Genomic DNA, 14,661 nt, shown 5'->3' on the forward strand with positions numbered 1-14,661 from the left:
AAGATAGCAGGTCTTTTAAATGGCCAATATATAGTAAAATTGTCCCTTGAGTAAGTCTTCATTATGCTTGTTCTTTTACGCTTAGTAAAAGTTAGTTGGTGATCACACCGTAAGTGAGCTTCCTGTTTTGCAGAACGTGGAATCTTGTAGAAGGAAGATCAGCATTCATAAAAAATATAAAACAAAGTGAGTATTTTTGTTTGAAATGCAGGTTGAGCATTCCTAATCTGGAAATCTGAAATGCTCCAAAATCTGAAACTTTTTGAGCACTGATGTGGTGCCTCAAGTAGAAAATTCAACACCTTACCTCATGATGGGTCACAGTCAGAACTTTGTTTATGCACAAAATTATTTAAAATATTGTGTAAAATTACCTTCAGGCCAGGTGTGTATGAAACAGATGAATTTCATGTTTAGACTTGAAACATGAGTTTCATGGGTTTTATCCTCGAGATACTTCATTGTATTTAAGCAGATATTCCAAAATCCAAAACAGTTCTGGTCTCAAGCATTTTGGATAAGGGATACTCAACCTGTATATTTTATGTGACTTAATGGAATATGAATATAGATACACATTTTTACATGTGTGTATGTTACACATTTATTTCCCTGCATGGTGGTGGTTACCTCTGAGCAAATGCCTTGGGTTACTTTCTTTTCCCATTTTAGATCTAGATTCTTTTTGTGGCTCTGCCACCTGCCTTTGATTTTTATTTTATTTTTTACTTTATTTTATTTATTTATTTTTTATTTTATTTTATTTTAGTTTTTGAGATGGAGTCTTGCTCTGTCACCCAGGCTGGAGTGCAGTGGCGCTGTCTCAGCTCACTACAACCTCTGCCTTCTGAGTTCATTATTCTCCTGCCTCACCCTCCCAAGCAGCTGGGATTACAGGCGCGTGCCACCGTGCTTGGCTAATTTTTTGTATTTTTTGTTAAAGATGGGGTTTCACCATGTTGGCCAGGCTGGTCTCAAACTCCTGGCCTTAAGTGATCCACCCACCTTGGCCTCCCAAAGTGCTGGCATTACAGGTGTGAGCCACTGCACCTGGCCCACCTGTGACTTTTTGAACCTAGATTATTTTCTAAAAACTTGACTTGTAAAATGTGTTATGAAGATGAAATAGGATAATGAATTTGAAAATGCACAGTATAAATATTTGCTATTTTTATTATTACTATGATCACTTCATGTTTTATTTACAAAATAAATAAAGTTCGTTTTTTTCCACTTATAGATGCTCACATAGTAGAATGGTCCCCAAGAGGAGAGCAGTATGTAGTTATTATACAGAATAAAATAGACATCTATCAGCTTGACACTGCATCCATTAGTGGCACCATCACAAATGAAAAGAGAATTTCCTCTGTTAAATTTCTTTCAGTAAGTAATCAGAAATCAGTGACCAAAGTTTGTGGTGATGGTTGGAACTGTTGATGACATTCTGGATGTCATTACTCTTTTTCCTCTCTCCTAGGAGTCTGCCCTTGCAGTGGCTGGAGATGAAGAAGTTATAAGGTTTTTTGACTGTGATTCGCTAGTATGCCTCTGTGAATTTAAAGCTCATGAAAACAGGTATTTTTACCAATCTGTGGTGTATATGTCTAGTCTTAATAAATGGTATATATGCAGTAGTTTCATAAACCAGGTTATATGTTTTTATTAACAACTGCAGAAATAATCAGACATATCTACATGTACAGTATATGGTATCTGGAATCTAATAAGGTGATGGACAGTGTTATCTTCCTGGCCTTTAATAATGCAAAAGTGGGCTGGGCACAGTAGCTCACGCCTGTAATCCCAACACTTTGGGAGGCTGAGGCGGGCGGATCAGGAGGTCAAGAGATCAAGACCATCCTGGCCAACATGGTGAAACCCCGTCTCTACTAAAAATAAATAAATTGGTGTGGTGGTGCATGCTTGTAGTCCCAGTTACTCGAGAGGGTGAGGCAGGAGAATCACTTGAACCCTGGAGGCGGCGGTTGCAGTGAGCCAAGATTGCACCACTGCACTCCAGCCTGGCGACAGAGTGAGACTCCGTCTAAAAAAATAATAATAATAATGCAAAAGTGGTGAAATTGTTTTCTGGACTGTCATTTGCACAGGATATTTTTTAGGTGTCTGTTAGACTTGGAGCCTGAAATCAAGCATATTTGAACAAACAAAAGACTAAACAATCTTGAGCTTTGTTCCTATCTACTTTTGTCCTTTTACATAAGTCCCCTTGCCTACTTCTTCCCCCTTTCCATGTGTTTTTTTTTCCTGCAGGAGAAGTGAATTGATGTTATTGACTTCCTGTTTTGTGCCAGTTTTTATTACCTTTTAATGCTTTCTCTATTTCTAGGGGGTAGATAGTCTCAAAGTAAGTAGTTAAGTGGCTTGGCCAATATTACCCCAATAATGGAGCTGAGAGCTGAACTGGTTTTCTCTGACTCATATATCCCTGCTTTTTCCAGTAATTTTGAAAAAGGTGATCTAATCTACAGAGTTAGATTTTGATGTGATCCATTTGCATGTTCTATGTCTCAAATGAGTCTTAGTTCTTATTTCTTAAACAGTGGTTAAGTTTTAAGAAATCCATACTTAGAGTACTGCAGTCAGTAGTCTAAAGGCCTTACTCTTCTCCTATATTGGGAAGTAAACATATTCTTCAAGGTTGCCCATTCCAGATGTACTAATAACACTTAAGATATTTGGCCATTCATTCATTTAACAAGTATTCATTGAGCATCATTATGAAATACTACACAAAGTATTTAATGATGAACACAAAAGACAGGAGCTTGTGCTCTCATGGCTTTTATATTGTAAGGAGGCAACAGATTATAAACAAGCAGATCATTATGACAGGATGGAAACAGAAAAGTAGAGTGATTAAACATTAACAAGGGCAATTGGTTTAGATAGGATGATGAGGGAAGAAGATGTGAGACCTTAAGAATGAAAAAGGAGCTAGTTTTAAAAAGAAGAGAGAGACAGGTGCAGAGACCCTGAGGGAGAACAGAGCTTGGTGTATTTTAGCAGCAGATAGAAGACCTGTGTGACTAGGTGAGAATGAGCAAGGAGAGGATGGTGGAGGCCAGACGGTGCCTATAATCATCATAATTTTTCTTACTATGGAAAAATTTAAAAGCATTTAGACTGGTTTAAGGCACTAACCCTTTAAGACCCACCACCAGCTTTAGCAACTGTCACTGTGTGGCCAGTCTTGCTTCATCTGTATGCCCAGCCACTTCCTCCTCTCCCATATTATTTTAAAGTAGATACCAGTTTTGTAGGGTTTTAAGCCTGGAAGTTACATGATTTGATTTACATTTTTAAAAATTGTTGGCCGGGCGCAGTGGCTCACGCCTGTATTCCTGGCACTTTGGGAGGCTGAGGCAGGCAGATCACAAGGTCAGGAGTTTGAGACCAGCCTGACCAACATGGTGAAACCCTGTCTCTACTAAAAATACAAAAATTAGCTGGGCGTGGTAGCACATGCCTGAAATCCCAGCTACTCGGGAGGCTGAGGCAGGAGAATCGTTTGAACCCAGGAGGCGGAGGTTGTGGTTAGCCAAGATCTCGCCACTGCACTCCAGCCTGGGCAATAGAGCAAGACTCTGTCTCAAAACAAAAAAAAAAAAAAAAGAAAAGAAAAGAAAATTGTTAAGGGGCAAAATAGAAGCAGAAAGGCCAATTAGGCTACTTCTGTGATCCAGAGGAAAAATGAGAGTGGCTTACACTAACAGTGGTAGGACTGGAGATGAGGGAAATGGATGTGTGGGAGAGGCCTGGATTCATCGTTTCTGTTGTCTTTTCTCTCCTTACTGAACTTGGAGTTTCTTGAGGTGATGGGCTTTGTTTTACTCATCTTTAGTTCCTTTGTAATAACCTGATTATTTATAGTTATCTGTTATCTTTTCAACTTTTGCTTCAGATATGGTTGGCAGTTGATTTTTTCTTGTACTTTGGGCCTGAATATATCTCATTAATGGGAATCGAAGCATAGTTAAATTTTAAGGCACCATTCATTGAGCAGTTTGGAAGTACTTGAAACATTGAGAAAGCACTAGTCTGTGTGTGTAATTTTATTACAATATTAGACTATTTGGAGGAAAAGATCTTTTATGGTGTTAATATTTCTGTCCTAGGGTAAAGGACATGTTCAGTTTTGAAATTCCAGAGCATCATGTTATTGTTACAGCATCGAGTGATGGTTTCATCAAAATGTGGAAGCTTAAGCAGGATAAGGTCAGTGCCTTAAAGCAATCTAAATGTACTTTAATACAAGTCTTGCTCCTAAGTGAGGTGGAATTTTTTTAAGGGTCATAAGACATAGGTCTTTAAATAAACTTTTTAAATCTCTTCCAGGCATGATTGATATTAATGGTTTTAAAATTAGGGCTCCTACGGAGCTGCCTTGATGGTTGTCATTTCTGAGTGTGAGCTGGTGGGATCCCAGAACTCGCGCCGCTCTTTTTAGTCAGAGAAGCTCTACTTTCCTCTCTCTTGAATACTGGAGTTCTCTGGAAGCTCTTAGGTAAAAATACTGCCATTGCTAAAAATAATTTGGAAGCTCCTGATCAACTACGAAATTAACAAACCATTTGAACCAGACAGTTTGGAAAATTAAATTCCCTCCTGTAGTCTCCTTACAGTCTCTCTTGGTTTATTCTTTGTTATCTCATAAGCACATTCTGTGAATATGGTTTGTTGAATGTCTCTTTTTCCAAGGTTCTTTGTTCAGTCCTGGAAATAGGACCTGATTCCTTTCTTTAGAATTTTCTTTTTTTTTTTTTAAGTATACAATTCAGTGATTTAATTTAGCATATTCATGGAGTTGTACAATCATAATCGTAATTAATTTTAGAATATTTTCATCACACCAAAGGGAAACTCCATACCCATTAGCAGTCACCCCCCCCCCCTCTCCCTTCCCCCCCCCCCCCCCCCCCCTGATACACTTCCCCTGCTTTTTGTTTTTATGGATTTGCCTATTCTGGACATTTCATATATGGAATCACACAACGTTTGGCCTTTTGTGATGGGCGTTTTTCACTTAGTGTAATGTTTCTAAGGTTCATCATGTTATAGCATATGTTAGTACTTCACTACTTTTTATGACTGAATACTACCCCGTTGTGTGGATATACCACTTTTTATGTATCCATTCATGAGGTGATAGACATTTGGATTGTTTCCACCTTTTGGGATGTTATGAATAGTGCTTCTGTGAACATTCATATATAAATTTTCGTGTGGATATATGTTTTCTTTTTTTTTCTTTTTTATGCTTTAAGTTTTAGGGTACATGTGCACAACGTGCAGATTAGTTACATATGTATACATGTGCCATGTTGGTGTGCTGCACCCATTAACTCGTCATTTAACATTAGGTATATCTCCTAATGCTATCCCTCCCCCTGCCCCCCACCCCACAACAGTCCCCGGTGTGTGATGTGCCCCTTCCTGTGTCCGTGTGTTCTCATTGTTCCATTCCCACCTATGAGTGAGAACATGCAAAACTGGCTCTGTGACTAACATAGTCAAACTAACCATGAGTGAAGTTTATATGTTGCTTCTGAATATCATATTTTGTACTCAAGAAAATACAGGAAGTTTTAAATTAAGGTAACTTGATTATGGAAAAAGAAATTATTGAAAATGCACATTATGAATGTTTGTTTCTTCTGTTTAGAAAGTTCTCCCATCTTTACTCTGTGAAGTAAACACTAACGCCAGGCTGACATGTCTTGGAGTGTGGCTAGACAAAGTGGCAGACATGAAAGAAAGCCTTCCTCCAGCTGCAGAGCCTTCTCCTGGTAATCGAATTTGATTGTTTTGAAATTTTGAATAATCTATTATCTCTGAAATTGTAGAAGTGGAGGAGATCCAGATAATTTCACTTTATTGACAGCCTGTGTTTATTTCATTCAAAGGGGAAAACAGTCTTTTTTTAAAAGCACTCTCTTTTGTGTTTTAGTAAGTAAAGAACAGTCCAAAATTGGCAAAAAGGAGCCTGGTGACACAGTGCACAAAGAAGAAAAGTGGTCAAAACCTAACACAAAGAAACGCGGTTTAACAGGTGACAGTAAGAAAGCAACAAAAGAAAGTGGCCTGGTATCAACCAAGAAGAGGAAAATGGTAGAAATGTTGGAAAAGAAGAGGAAGAAGAAGAAAATAAAAACAATGCAGTGAATCCCAGATGTCTCCTGAAAGAACTCTTTTAGATGAAATCATTCTACTCAAATGTACCTTAATTTTTTTTTTTTTTCCGTGAGTAAAAGCAAGAAATTTCTTCCTTTGGAGAAAATATATATATATTAAAAAACCACTTTTAGATGTTTTTTTTTTTAAAAAAAAACAGCGGTAAAATTACTTTTGGCAGACAGTGTTTTATGAATTATGTATCATGTTAATATATGTTAATGTGTCATGTAATTTTTACTTTGTACAAAGCAAATAAAGATCTTTCTCGAAATATACTGTAAAATAATATAAAATGTGGAACAAATTTTTTATCAGATTTGGGTGAAGGAGTCATTATTCAAAATTTTCTCTTAAATGGGGAAGAATTTAAGAACTGCCTTTGGCTTCTTCAAATGGTAAGTAGTAATTTTACATTTTCATACCAATAGGACAAACTTAAAAGATTATACATGCATAATTATACATATGTATGAAACAAACATATGCTTAAGTGTAGGACCACGTACCTAAGATTATAGAGAGATTGCCAGACTTCTTTAAACTACTTTGCTTCCAAGTAGTAGATGTACAAAATAATTTAAGGATGGGAAAATGATCTTTTCTTTTTTTCTTTTTTTTTTTTTTTGAGACGGAGTCTTGCTCTGTTGCCCAGGCTGGAGTGCAGTAGCGCGATCTCAGCTCACTGCAACCTCCGTCTCCCAGGTTCAGGCAATTCTCCTGCCTCAGCCTCCCGAGTAGTTGGTAGTTTGAGCCACGGAGTTTGAGACCAGCATGGGCAACATAGGGAGACTCTGTCTCTCCCAAAAAATTAGCTGGATGTGGTGACATGCTCCCATCTACTCAAGAGGCGGAGGTGGGAAGGATGGCTTGAGCCCAGGGTGTGGAAGTTGCGGTGAGCTGAGACTGCACCTCTGTACTCTAGCCTGGACAACAGAGCCAGACCCTGTCTTAAAAAAAAAAAAAAAAGAAAATGACATTATTGGGGATCCATAGGTTTGAATTAGCCGGGCAGATACTAGATACCTGAGACCATCAGGAGAATCACTTCTGATTAGGCAGAATAAGAACAGGCACTGGAATTGCCACTCCATAGGAATAAATTGTCTAGGAAATGAACCAAATTGTGTGTCTTAATATCAGTCTACTCCTTTGTTAGCTTATTTCGTAAGCTATTAACATAAATGTAGGTCGTTGGCTTTTCTCAATTCAACTCAAATTTTGAGATCATTATAAGAAATATACGCTTGTAAGAAATAATACAGAGATTCCACCCAGTTTTCCCGATGATAACATCTTGCAAAACAAGGGCAATACCACAACCAAGCCAAGATAGGATAGAAATGATATAATCAAGATACAGAACATTTCTATCACAATGATCCCATCTGTTGTCATAAGCCATACTCAGTTTCCTCTTGTGCTCGTATAGCTACGCCCACCTTTGTAACCTCTGGCACCAGTGGTCTGTTCTCCATCTCTAATTTTGCCAAAATTGATTGGATTATACTTTCTTTTGGGATTGGCTTTTCACTCAGCATAATCTCTGGGCATTGATCCAGCTTGTTGCATCAATAGTTCTGTTTTTAGTACTGATTGGGATGTCAGTATAGATGTACCATAGTAAACACCTGTGGAAGGACGTCAGGAATGTTTCCTGTTATTAGGTATCTAAATAAAGTTGCTGTAAACATTTCTGTACAGGTTTTTATGTGAATTAGAGTCTTCATTTCTCTTGGATAAATGCCCAGGAATTCCAGAGTTTTCCAGAATAGCTGTATGGTTTTACATTTCTACCAGTAATGTTTGAGTGATATAGTTTCTCTGCATCTTTCCAGCATTTGATGTTAGTCTTAGCCATTCTGGTAAGAGTGTATTGATACCTTGTTGTAGTTATAACTTACATTACTCTGATAGCTAATGATGTTAATCATCTTTCCATGTGCTTATTTGCCATCTGTGTATCATAATTGGTGAAATGTCTTTTGCCCATATTCACATTATATATTTTTTCTTTTTTGCTGTTGAATTTTGAGAGTTCTTTTTTTTTTTTTTTTTTTTTTTAAATGGAGTCTTACTCTGTCACCCACCCAGGCTGGAGTGCAGTGGTGTGATCTCGGCTCACTGCAACCTCCGCCTCCCAGGTTCAAGCGATTCTCCTGCCCCAGCCTCTTGAGTAACTGGGATTACAGGTGCGTGCCACCATACCCAGCTAATTTTTGTATTTTTAGTAGAGGTGGGGTTTTATCATGTTAGCCAGGCTGGTGTCGAACTCCTGATCTCTAGTGATCCACCGCGTCGGCCTCCCAAAGTACAGGGATTACAGGTGTGAGCCACCGCCTGGCCAAGAGTTCTTTTATATATTGTAGAAACTCAACCTTTCTCAGATATGTGGTTTGCAAATATTTTTGCCTAGTCTGTAGCTTGTGTTTTTGTCCTAACGGCCTTTTGCAGAGCTCAAGTTTTTTATTTTGTTGAAATCCAGTTCATCAATTTTTCCTTCCATGGATCATGCTTTTGGTGTGAAGTCCAAGAGACCTTTGTCTAGCCTTAGATCCTGAAGAGGTTCTATATATTTCTTTAAAGGTTTTGTAGAGTTTTACATTTTACATTTAGTATGTGATCCATTTTGAGTGTATAAAGTGTGAGGTTTAATTCCAAGTTTATTTTCTTGCCTATGGATATCAACTTGCTCTAGCATCTTGTTGAAAAGGCTGTTCTTCCTCTATTGAAATACTTTTGCATCTTTGCTAGAATTTAATTGAGCATATTAGTGTGGGTCCATTACTGGGCTCTCTATTGTGTTCTATTGATCTCTGTTGATCTTTTTGCCGGAACCACGCAGTCTTCATTACTACAGCTATATAATAAGCCTTGAATTTGAGTAGAATGATTCTCCCCCTTTTCTGTTTTTCAAAATTATTTTCACTATTCTAGTTCCTTTGCCTTTCCATATAGAATTTAGGATAATTCTATCCTTCTCTACAAAAAAAAGTGTACAGTCATGTGTCACTTAATGACAGGAGTACATTCTGAGAAATGCTTCATTAGGTGATTTCATTTTGTGTGAATATCATAGGGTGTACTTACACAAACCTGGATGGTAGAGCCTGCTGCACACCTAGGCCATATGGTATAGTCATAATCTTATGGGACCACCATTGTATATGTGATCCGTTATTGACCAAACCGTTATTGACCAAAATATCGTTATGCAGCACATGGCTATATAGGTCTTTTATTTTTTAATTTTTTTATTTTATGTATTTTTTTTTTACAGTTTTGCTCTTGTCATCCAGGCTGGAGTGCAATTTCGCGACCTCAGCTCACTGCAACCACTGCCTCCTGGATTCACAGGATTCTCCTGCCTCAGCCTCCCGAGTAGCTGGGATTACAGGCACACACCACCACACCCGGATAATTTTTGTATTTAGAGAAGAGATGGGGTTTCGCCATGTTGGCCAGGCTGGTCTCAAACTCCTGACCTCAGGTGATCCACCCGCCTTGGCCTTCCAAAGTGCTGGGATTACAGGCGTTAGCTACCACGCCCAGCCAGATCTTTGATTTCTTTTATCAGTGCTGTGTAGTTTTCAGCATACAAATCTTGCATGTGTTAGATTTATTTCTAAGTATTTGGGGCGGGGGAATTACAAGTGACTTTTTTTTTTTTTTTAGATGGAGTCTTGCATTGTTGCCTGGGCTGGAGTGCAGTGGTGCCATCTTGGCTGACCGCAACCTCTGCCTCCTTGGGTTCAAGCGATTCTCCTGCCTCAGCCTCCCAAGTAGCTAGGATTACAGGTGCCCGCCACCATGCGCAGCAAATTTTTTTGTACTTTTAGTAGAGATGGGGTTTCACTATGTTGTCTAGGCTGGTCTCGAACTCCTGACCTCGTGATCCGCCCGTCTTGGCCTCCCAAAGTGCTGGGATTACAGGCATGAGCCACTGCACCTGGCCTACAAGTGATATTTTTAATTTTGGTGCCTATATTCATTGCTAATATATAGAAATACAATTGGTTTTTGTGTGATCTTACATCCTGCTATCTTGCTGAATTCACTTATTCTAGGAGTTGTTTTGTTGGGGTTTTCTATGTAGACAATTATGTTATCTGCAAATATAAATAGTGTTATTTCTATCTGTATTTTTCCCCACTTTCTTGCCTTATTAACTGACTAGAAGATGCAGCACTGTGTTGAATAACAATAGTGAGAACAGACATCTTTGCCTTGTTATGATCTTAGGGGAAAAACATTCAGTCTTTCACTGTTAAGTATAATGCCAGCTTTAGGGTTTTCGTAGATATTCTTTGTCAAGTTGAAGAAAGGTCAACTCTACATCCCCTGTTTCATTCCCGATGTTGGTAATTTGTGTCCTGTCTGTTTTCTTTGTCAGTCTTCCTAGAGTTTTGTCAGTTTTATTATCTTTTCAAAGAACCAGTTCTGCCAGGCACGGTGGCTCATGCCTGTAATCCCAGCACTTTGGGAGGCCGAGGTGGGCAGATCACCTAAGGTCAGGCGTTCAAGACCAACCTGGCAAACATGGTGAAATCCCATCTCTACTAAAAATATAAAAATTATCCAGACGTTGTGGCAGGCGCCTGTAATCCCAGCTACTAGGGAGGCTGAGCCAGGAGAATCGCTCAAACCCGAGAGGCAGAGGTTGCAGTGAGCAGAGACTGTGCCACTGCCCTCCAGCCTGGGCAACAGAGAGAAACTCCGTCTCAAAAACAAAACAAAACAAAGAATCAGTTCTTTGTTTCATTGACTCCTTCTGTTTTCAATTTCATTTTCTGCTCTCGTCCTTATTTCCTTCTTTCCTTCTGCTTGCTTTGGGGTTTCTTTTGCTCTTCTTTTTCTAGTTTCTTTTTGGTTTGTTTTAGGAAATTTTTAGAGACGTGGTCTTGCTATGTTGCTCAGGCTGGCCTCGAACTCCTGGGCTCAAGCCATCCTCCCACCTTGGCCTCCTGAGTTGCTGGGACTACAGGTGTGAGCCACCACACCTGGCTTTTTTACTAGGTTCTTGAGGCAGGAGCTTATTTATGTGAGTTTTTCCCTCCTTTCAAATGTGTGTTGTTAAAGTTTTTAGCACTGCTTTTGCTACATGCCACTGTTTTTGTATGTAGTAATGTATCTATCTTTTTTTTTGTTTGTTTTTTGAGACGGAGTCTCGCTCTGTCGCCCAGGCTGGAGTGCAGTGGCGCAATCTCGGCTCACTGCAAGCTCCGCCTCCCGGGTTCACGCCATTCTCCTGCCTCAGCCTCTCTTGAGTAGCTGGGACTACAGGCGCCCGCCTCGGCCTCCCAAAGTGCTGGGATTACAAGCGTGAGCCACCGCGCCCAGCCTATCTATCTATTAAAAAGAGACAGGGTGGGCCGGGCGCGGTGGCTCACGCTTGTAATCCCAGCACTTTGGGAGGCCGAGGCGGGCGGATCACGAGGTCAGGAGATCGAGACCACGATGAAACCCCGTCTCTACTAAAAATACAAAAAATTAGCCGGGCGTGGTGGCGGGTGCCTGTAGTCCCAGCTACTCGGAGAGGCTGAGGCAGGAGAATGGCGTGAACCCCGGAGGCGGAGCTTGCAGTGAGCCGAGATTGCGCCACTGCACTTCAGCCTGGGCGACAGAGCAAGACTCTGTCTCAAAAAAACAAACAAAAAAGAGACAGGGTTGTGTTATGGTTGCTGAGGCTGGTCTCAAACTTCTGGCCTCAACAATCTTCTGGCCCCAGCCTCCCAAGTAGCAAACACAGTTTGGTTTTTTGTAATACTTTGAGACATAATTCACACAACATACTGTTCACCCATTGAAAGCGTACAATTCAATGTTTTTCAGTCTATTCACAGAGTGCAACTATCACAAAAATCAATATTAGGACATTTTAATCACTCCAAGAAGAAATCTTGGACCCCTTAGCTGTCATTCCCCATTTCTCCCTCCCAACACCCCTAGGCTTATGCAACCACTGATCTATCTTCCGTATGTATAGGATTTGCCTAGTCTAGACATTTCATAGAAATGGAATCATTCCATTTGTGGTCTTTTGTGATTTCACTTCACATATTGTTTCAGGGTTCATCCATACTGGGTTTTTTTTGTTGTTTTAGATGGAGGTTCGTTGTTGTTGCCCAGGCTGGAGTGCAATGGTGCAATCTCGGCTCACTGCAACCTCCACCTCCTGGGTTCAAGCGATTGTCCTGCCTCAGCCTCCAGAGTAGCTGGGATTACAGGCACCCGCCACCATGCCCAGCTAATTTTTGTAGTTTTAGTAGAGACGGGGTTTCGCCATGTTGGCCAGGCTGGTCTCAAACTCCTGACCTCAGGTAATCCACCTGCCTCGGCCTCCCAAAGTGCTGGGATTACAGGCGTGAGCCACCGTGCCTGGCCAGGGTTTATTCATATTGTAACATGTATCAGTATTTCATTTCTTTTTATTGCCAAATAATATTTCATTCCATGGATATAACACAATTTGTTTATTCTATAGCTGATGCATATTTGTTTCTTCTTGGCTAATATGAATAATGTTGCTTTGAACATTCATTTACAAGTTTTTGCATGAACATACATTTTCATTTTTCTTGGGTACATATATACCTAGAAGTAAAATTGTCAGATCAGATGGTTACTCTTACGTTCAACCTTTTGAGGGACTGCCATACTGTTCTAAAGCGATCACACCCTTTATATTTCCACCACCAGTGTATGAGTGTTCCAATTTTGCCACACGTTTGCTGACACCTGGTTTTTTGTTTTTATTATAGCCATTCCAGCGGGTGGGACTTAGTAGCTCATTGTGATTTTGATTTGCATTTCCTGATGGCTAATGTTGGTGAGCCTCTTTTATGAAAAAATGTTTATTACTCCTGACCTCAGGTGATCCACTCGCCTCAGCCTCCCAAAGTGCTAGGATTACAGGCGTGAGCCACCGTGCCTGGCCCTGGATTCACAATTCTAATCCATTAATTTATATGCCCATCCTTATAATAGTACAATACAGTCTTGATTACTATAGGTTTGTAGTAAGTTTTGAAATAAGGAAGAGCGAGTCTTGCAACTTTATTCTTTTTGAAGATTATTTTGGCTGTACTGTGTCCCTTGAATTTTTAATGAATTTTAATATCAGTTTATCAATTTCTGCAGAGTCCAGCTTGAATTTGATAGGAATTGCATTGAATCTATAGATCAATTTGAGGAATATTATACCTGAAAAATTCGAAATCTTTCAATCCACAAAGGATATCCTTTTATTTATTTAGCTATTCTTTCATTTCTTTCCACAGTGTTTTTTAGTTTTCGGTTTATAAATTTTGTACTTATTAAATTTATTTCTGAGGGTTTTATTCTTTTTGATGCTATTGTAAATTGAATTATTAATTTCACTTTTGGTTTATTTGTTGCTACTAATGCTATATATTTTAATGTGTTGTATTTTTATTTTATTCAGGATAATGCACTTTTCTTGGTGGGGGGGAGGGGGCAAGGTCACCCAGGCTGGAGTGCAATGGCGTGATCTTGGCTCACTGCAGCCTTGGCCTCCTAGAGACAGGCAATTCTCCCAACTTATCCTCCTGAATGGCTGGGACTACAGGCACATACCAACACGCCTGGCTTTTTTGTGTCTTATAAAGACAGGGTTTCACCATGTTGGCCAGTCTGGTCTTAAACTCCCGGACTCAAGTGATCCTCCCGCCTTGGCCTCCCAAAGTGCTGGGATTACAGGCATGAGCCACCATGCCTAGCCTTTTTTTAATTTCTAGAGACACATGGATTTTTCTCTTTGACACACAGATTATTTTAAAATGTTTAGTTTCCAAGTGTTTGGAGATTTTCTTATCTTTCTGTTACTGATTTCTAATTTGATTCCATTGTTGTTGGAGAACACATTCTGTATGATTTCAATTCTTTTAAATTAGTTGAGATTTGTTTTATGGCCCAGGATATGATCTCTCCTGATAGATGTTCTGTGGACACTTGAATATGTATCTTGCAGTTGTTGGGTGGAGCATTCTATAAATGTCTATTAGATCCTGTTAGTTGATGATGTTATTGCGGTTTTTCTATATCCTTCCTGACTTCCAGTCTACTGCTTTTATCATCATTTAGAGGGACTGAAGCCTCCAACTATAACTCTGGATTTGTCCATTTCTTATTTCAATTCCTTCAGTTTTTGTTTCACATCTTTTGCAGCTCTATTGTCAGATACATATACATTTAGGATTTCTGTTTTCTTGGTGGATTGACTCTTAAATCTTTATACAATATCACTATCTCTGGTAATTTTCTTTGCTCTGAAGTCTATCTGATATTAATGTAGCTACTTCTGATTTCTTTTGTTTGCATGATATATTTTTTCCGTCTTTTATTGCAACTTGCCTGTATCCTTATGTTTGAAGTGAATTTTCTGTGTGCAGCATATAGTTGTGTAATATGTCTTAATTCATTCTAATCTGTCTTTTAATTGATGTA

The 14,661-nt window shown here is 39.4% G+C and overlaps 1 protein-coding gene across 2 annotated transcripts in view; it reads left to right on the forward strand.

Annotated features, from left to right (window-relative positions):
• The window catches only part of PAK1IP1 (PAK1 interacting protein 1), a 16,121-nt gene extending 8,439 nt beyond the window's left edge, over positions 1 to 7,682 (forward strand). Inside the window, exons 5-10 of one of the 2 annotated variants that reach the window (XM_032140850.2) lie at positions 134 to 186; positions 1,241 to 1,386; positions 1,481 to 1,578; positions 4,140 to 4,239; positions 5,687 to 5,810; positions 5,972 to 7,682. In XM_032140850.2, the coding sequence (XP_031996741.1) occupies positions 134 to 186; positions 1,241 to 1,386; positions 1,481 to 1,578; positions 4,140 to 4,239; positions 5,687 to 5,810; positions 5,972 to 6,186 (736 nt within the window). In that variant the 3' untranslated portion in view covers positions 6,187 to 7,682. The remainder of the gene's footprint in view (positions 1 to 133; positions 187 to 1,240; positions 1,387 to 1,480; positions 1,579 to 4,139; positions 4,240 to 5,686; positions 5,811 to 5,971) is intronic. The other variant, XM_032140852.2, reaches the window with a different exon arrangement.
• The last annotated feature ends 6,979 nt before the right edge of the window (positions 7,683 to 14,661 follow it).

The sequence above is a fragment of the Hylobates moloch genome, unplaced genomic scaffold (assembly GCF_009828535.3).
Source record: "Hylobates moloch isolate HMO894 unplaced genomic scaffold, HMol_V3 SCAFFOLD_20, whole genome shotgun sequence".
NCBI lineage: Eukaryota > Metazoa > Chordata > Mammalia > Primates > Hylobatidae > Hylobates > Hylobates moloch.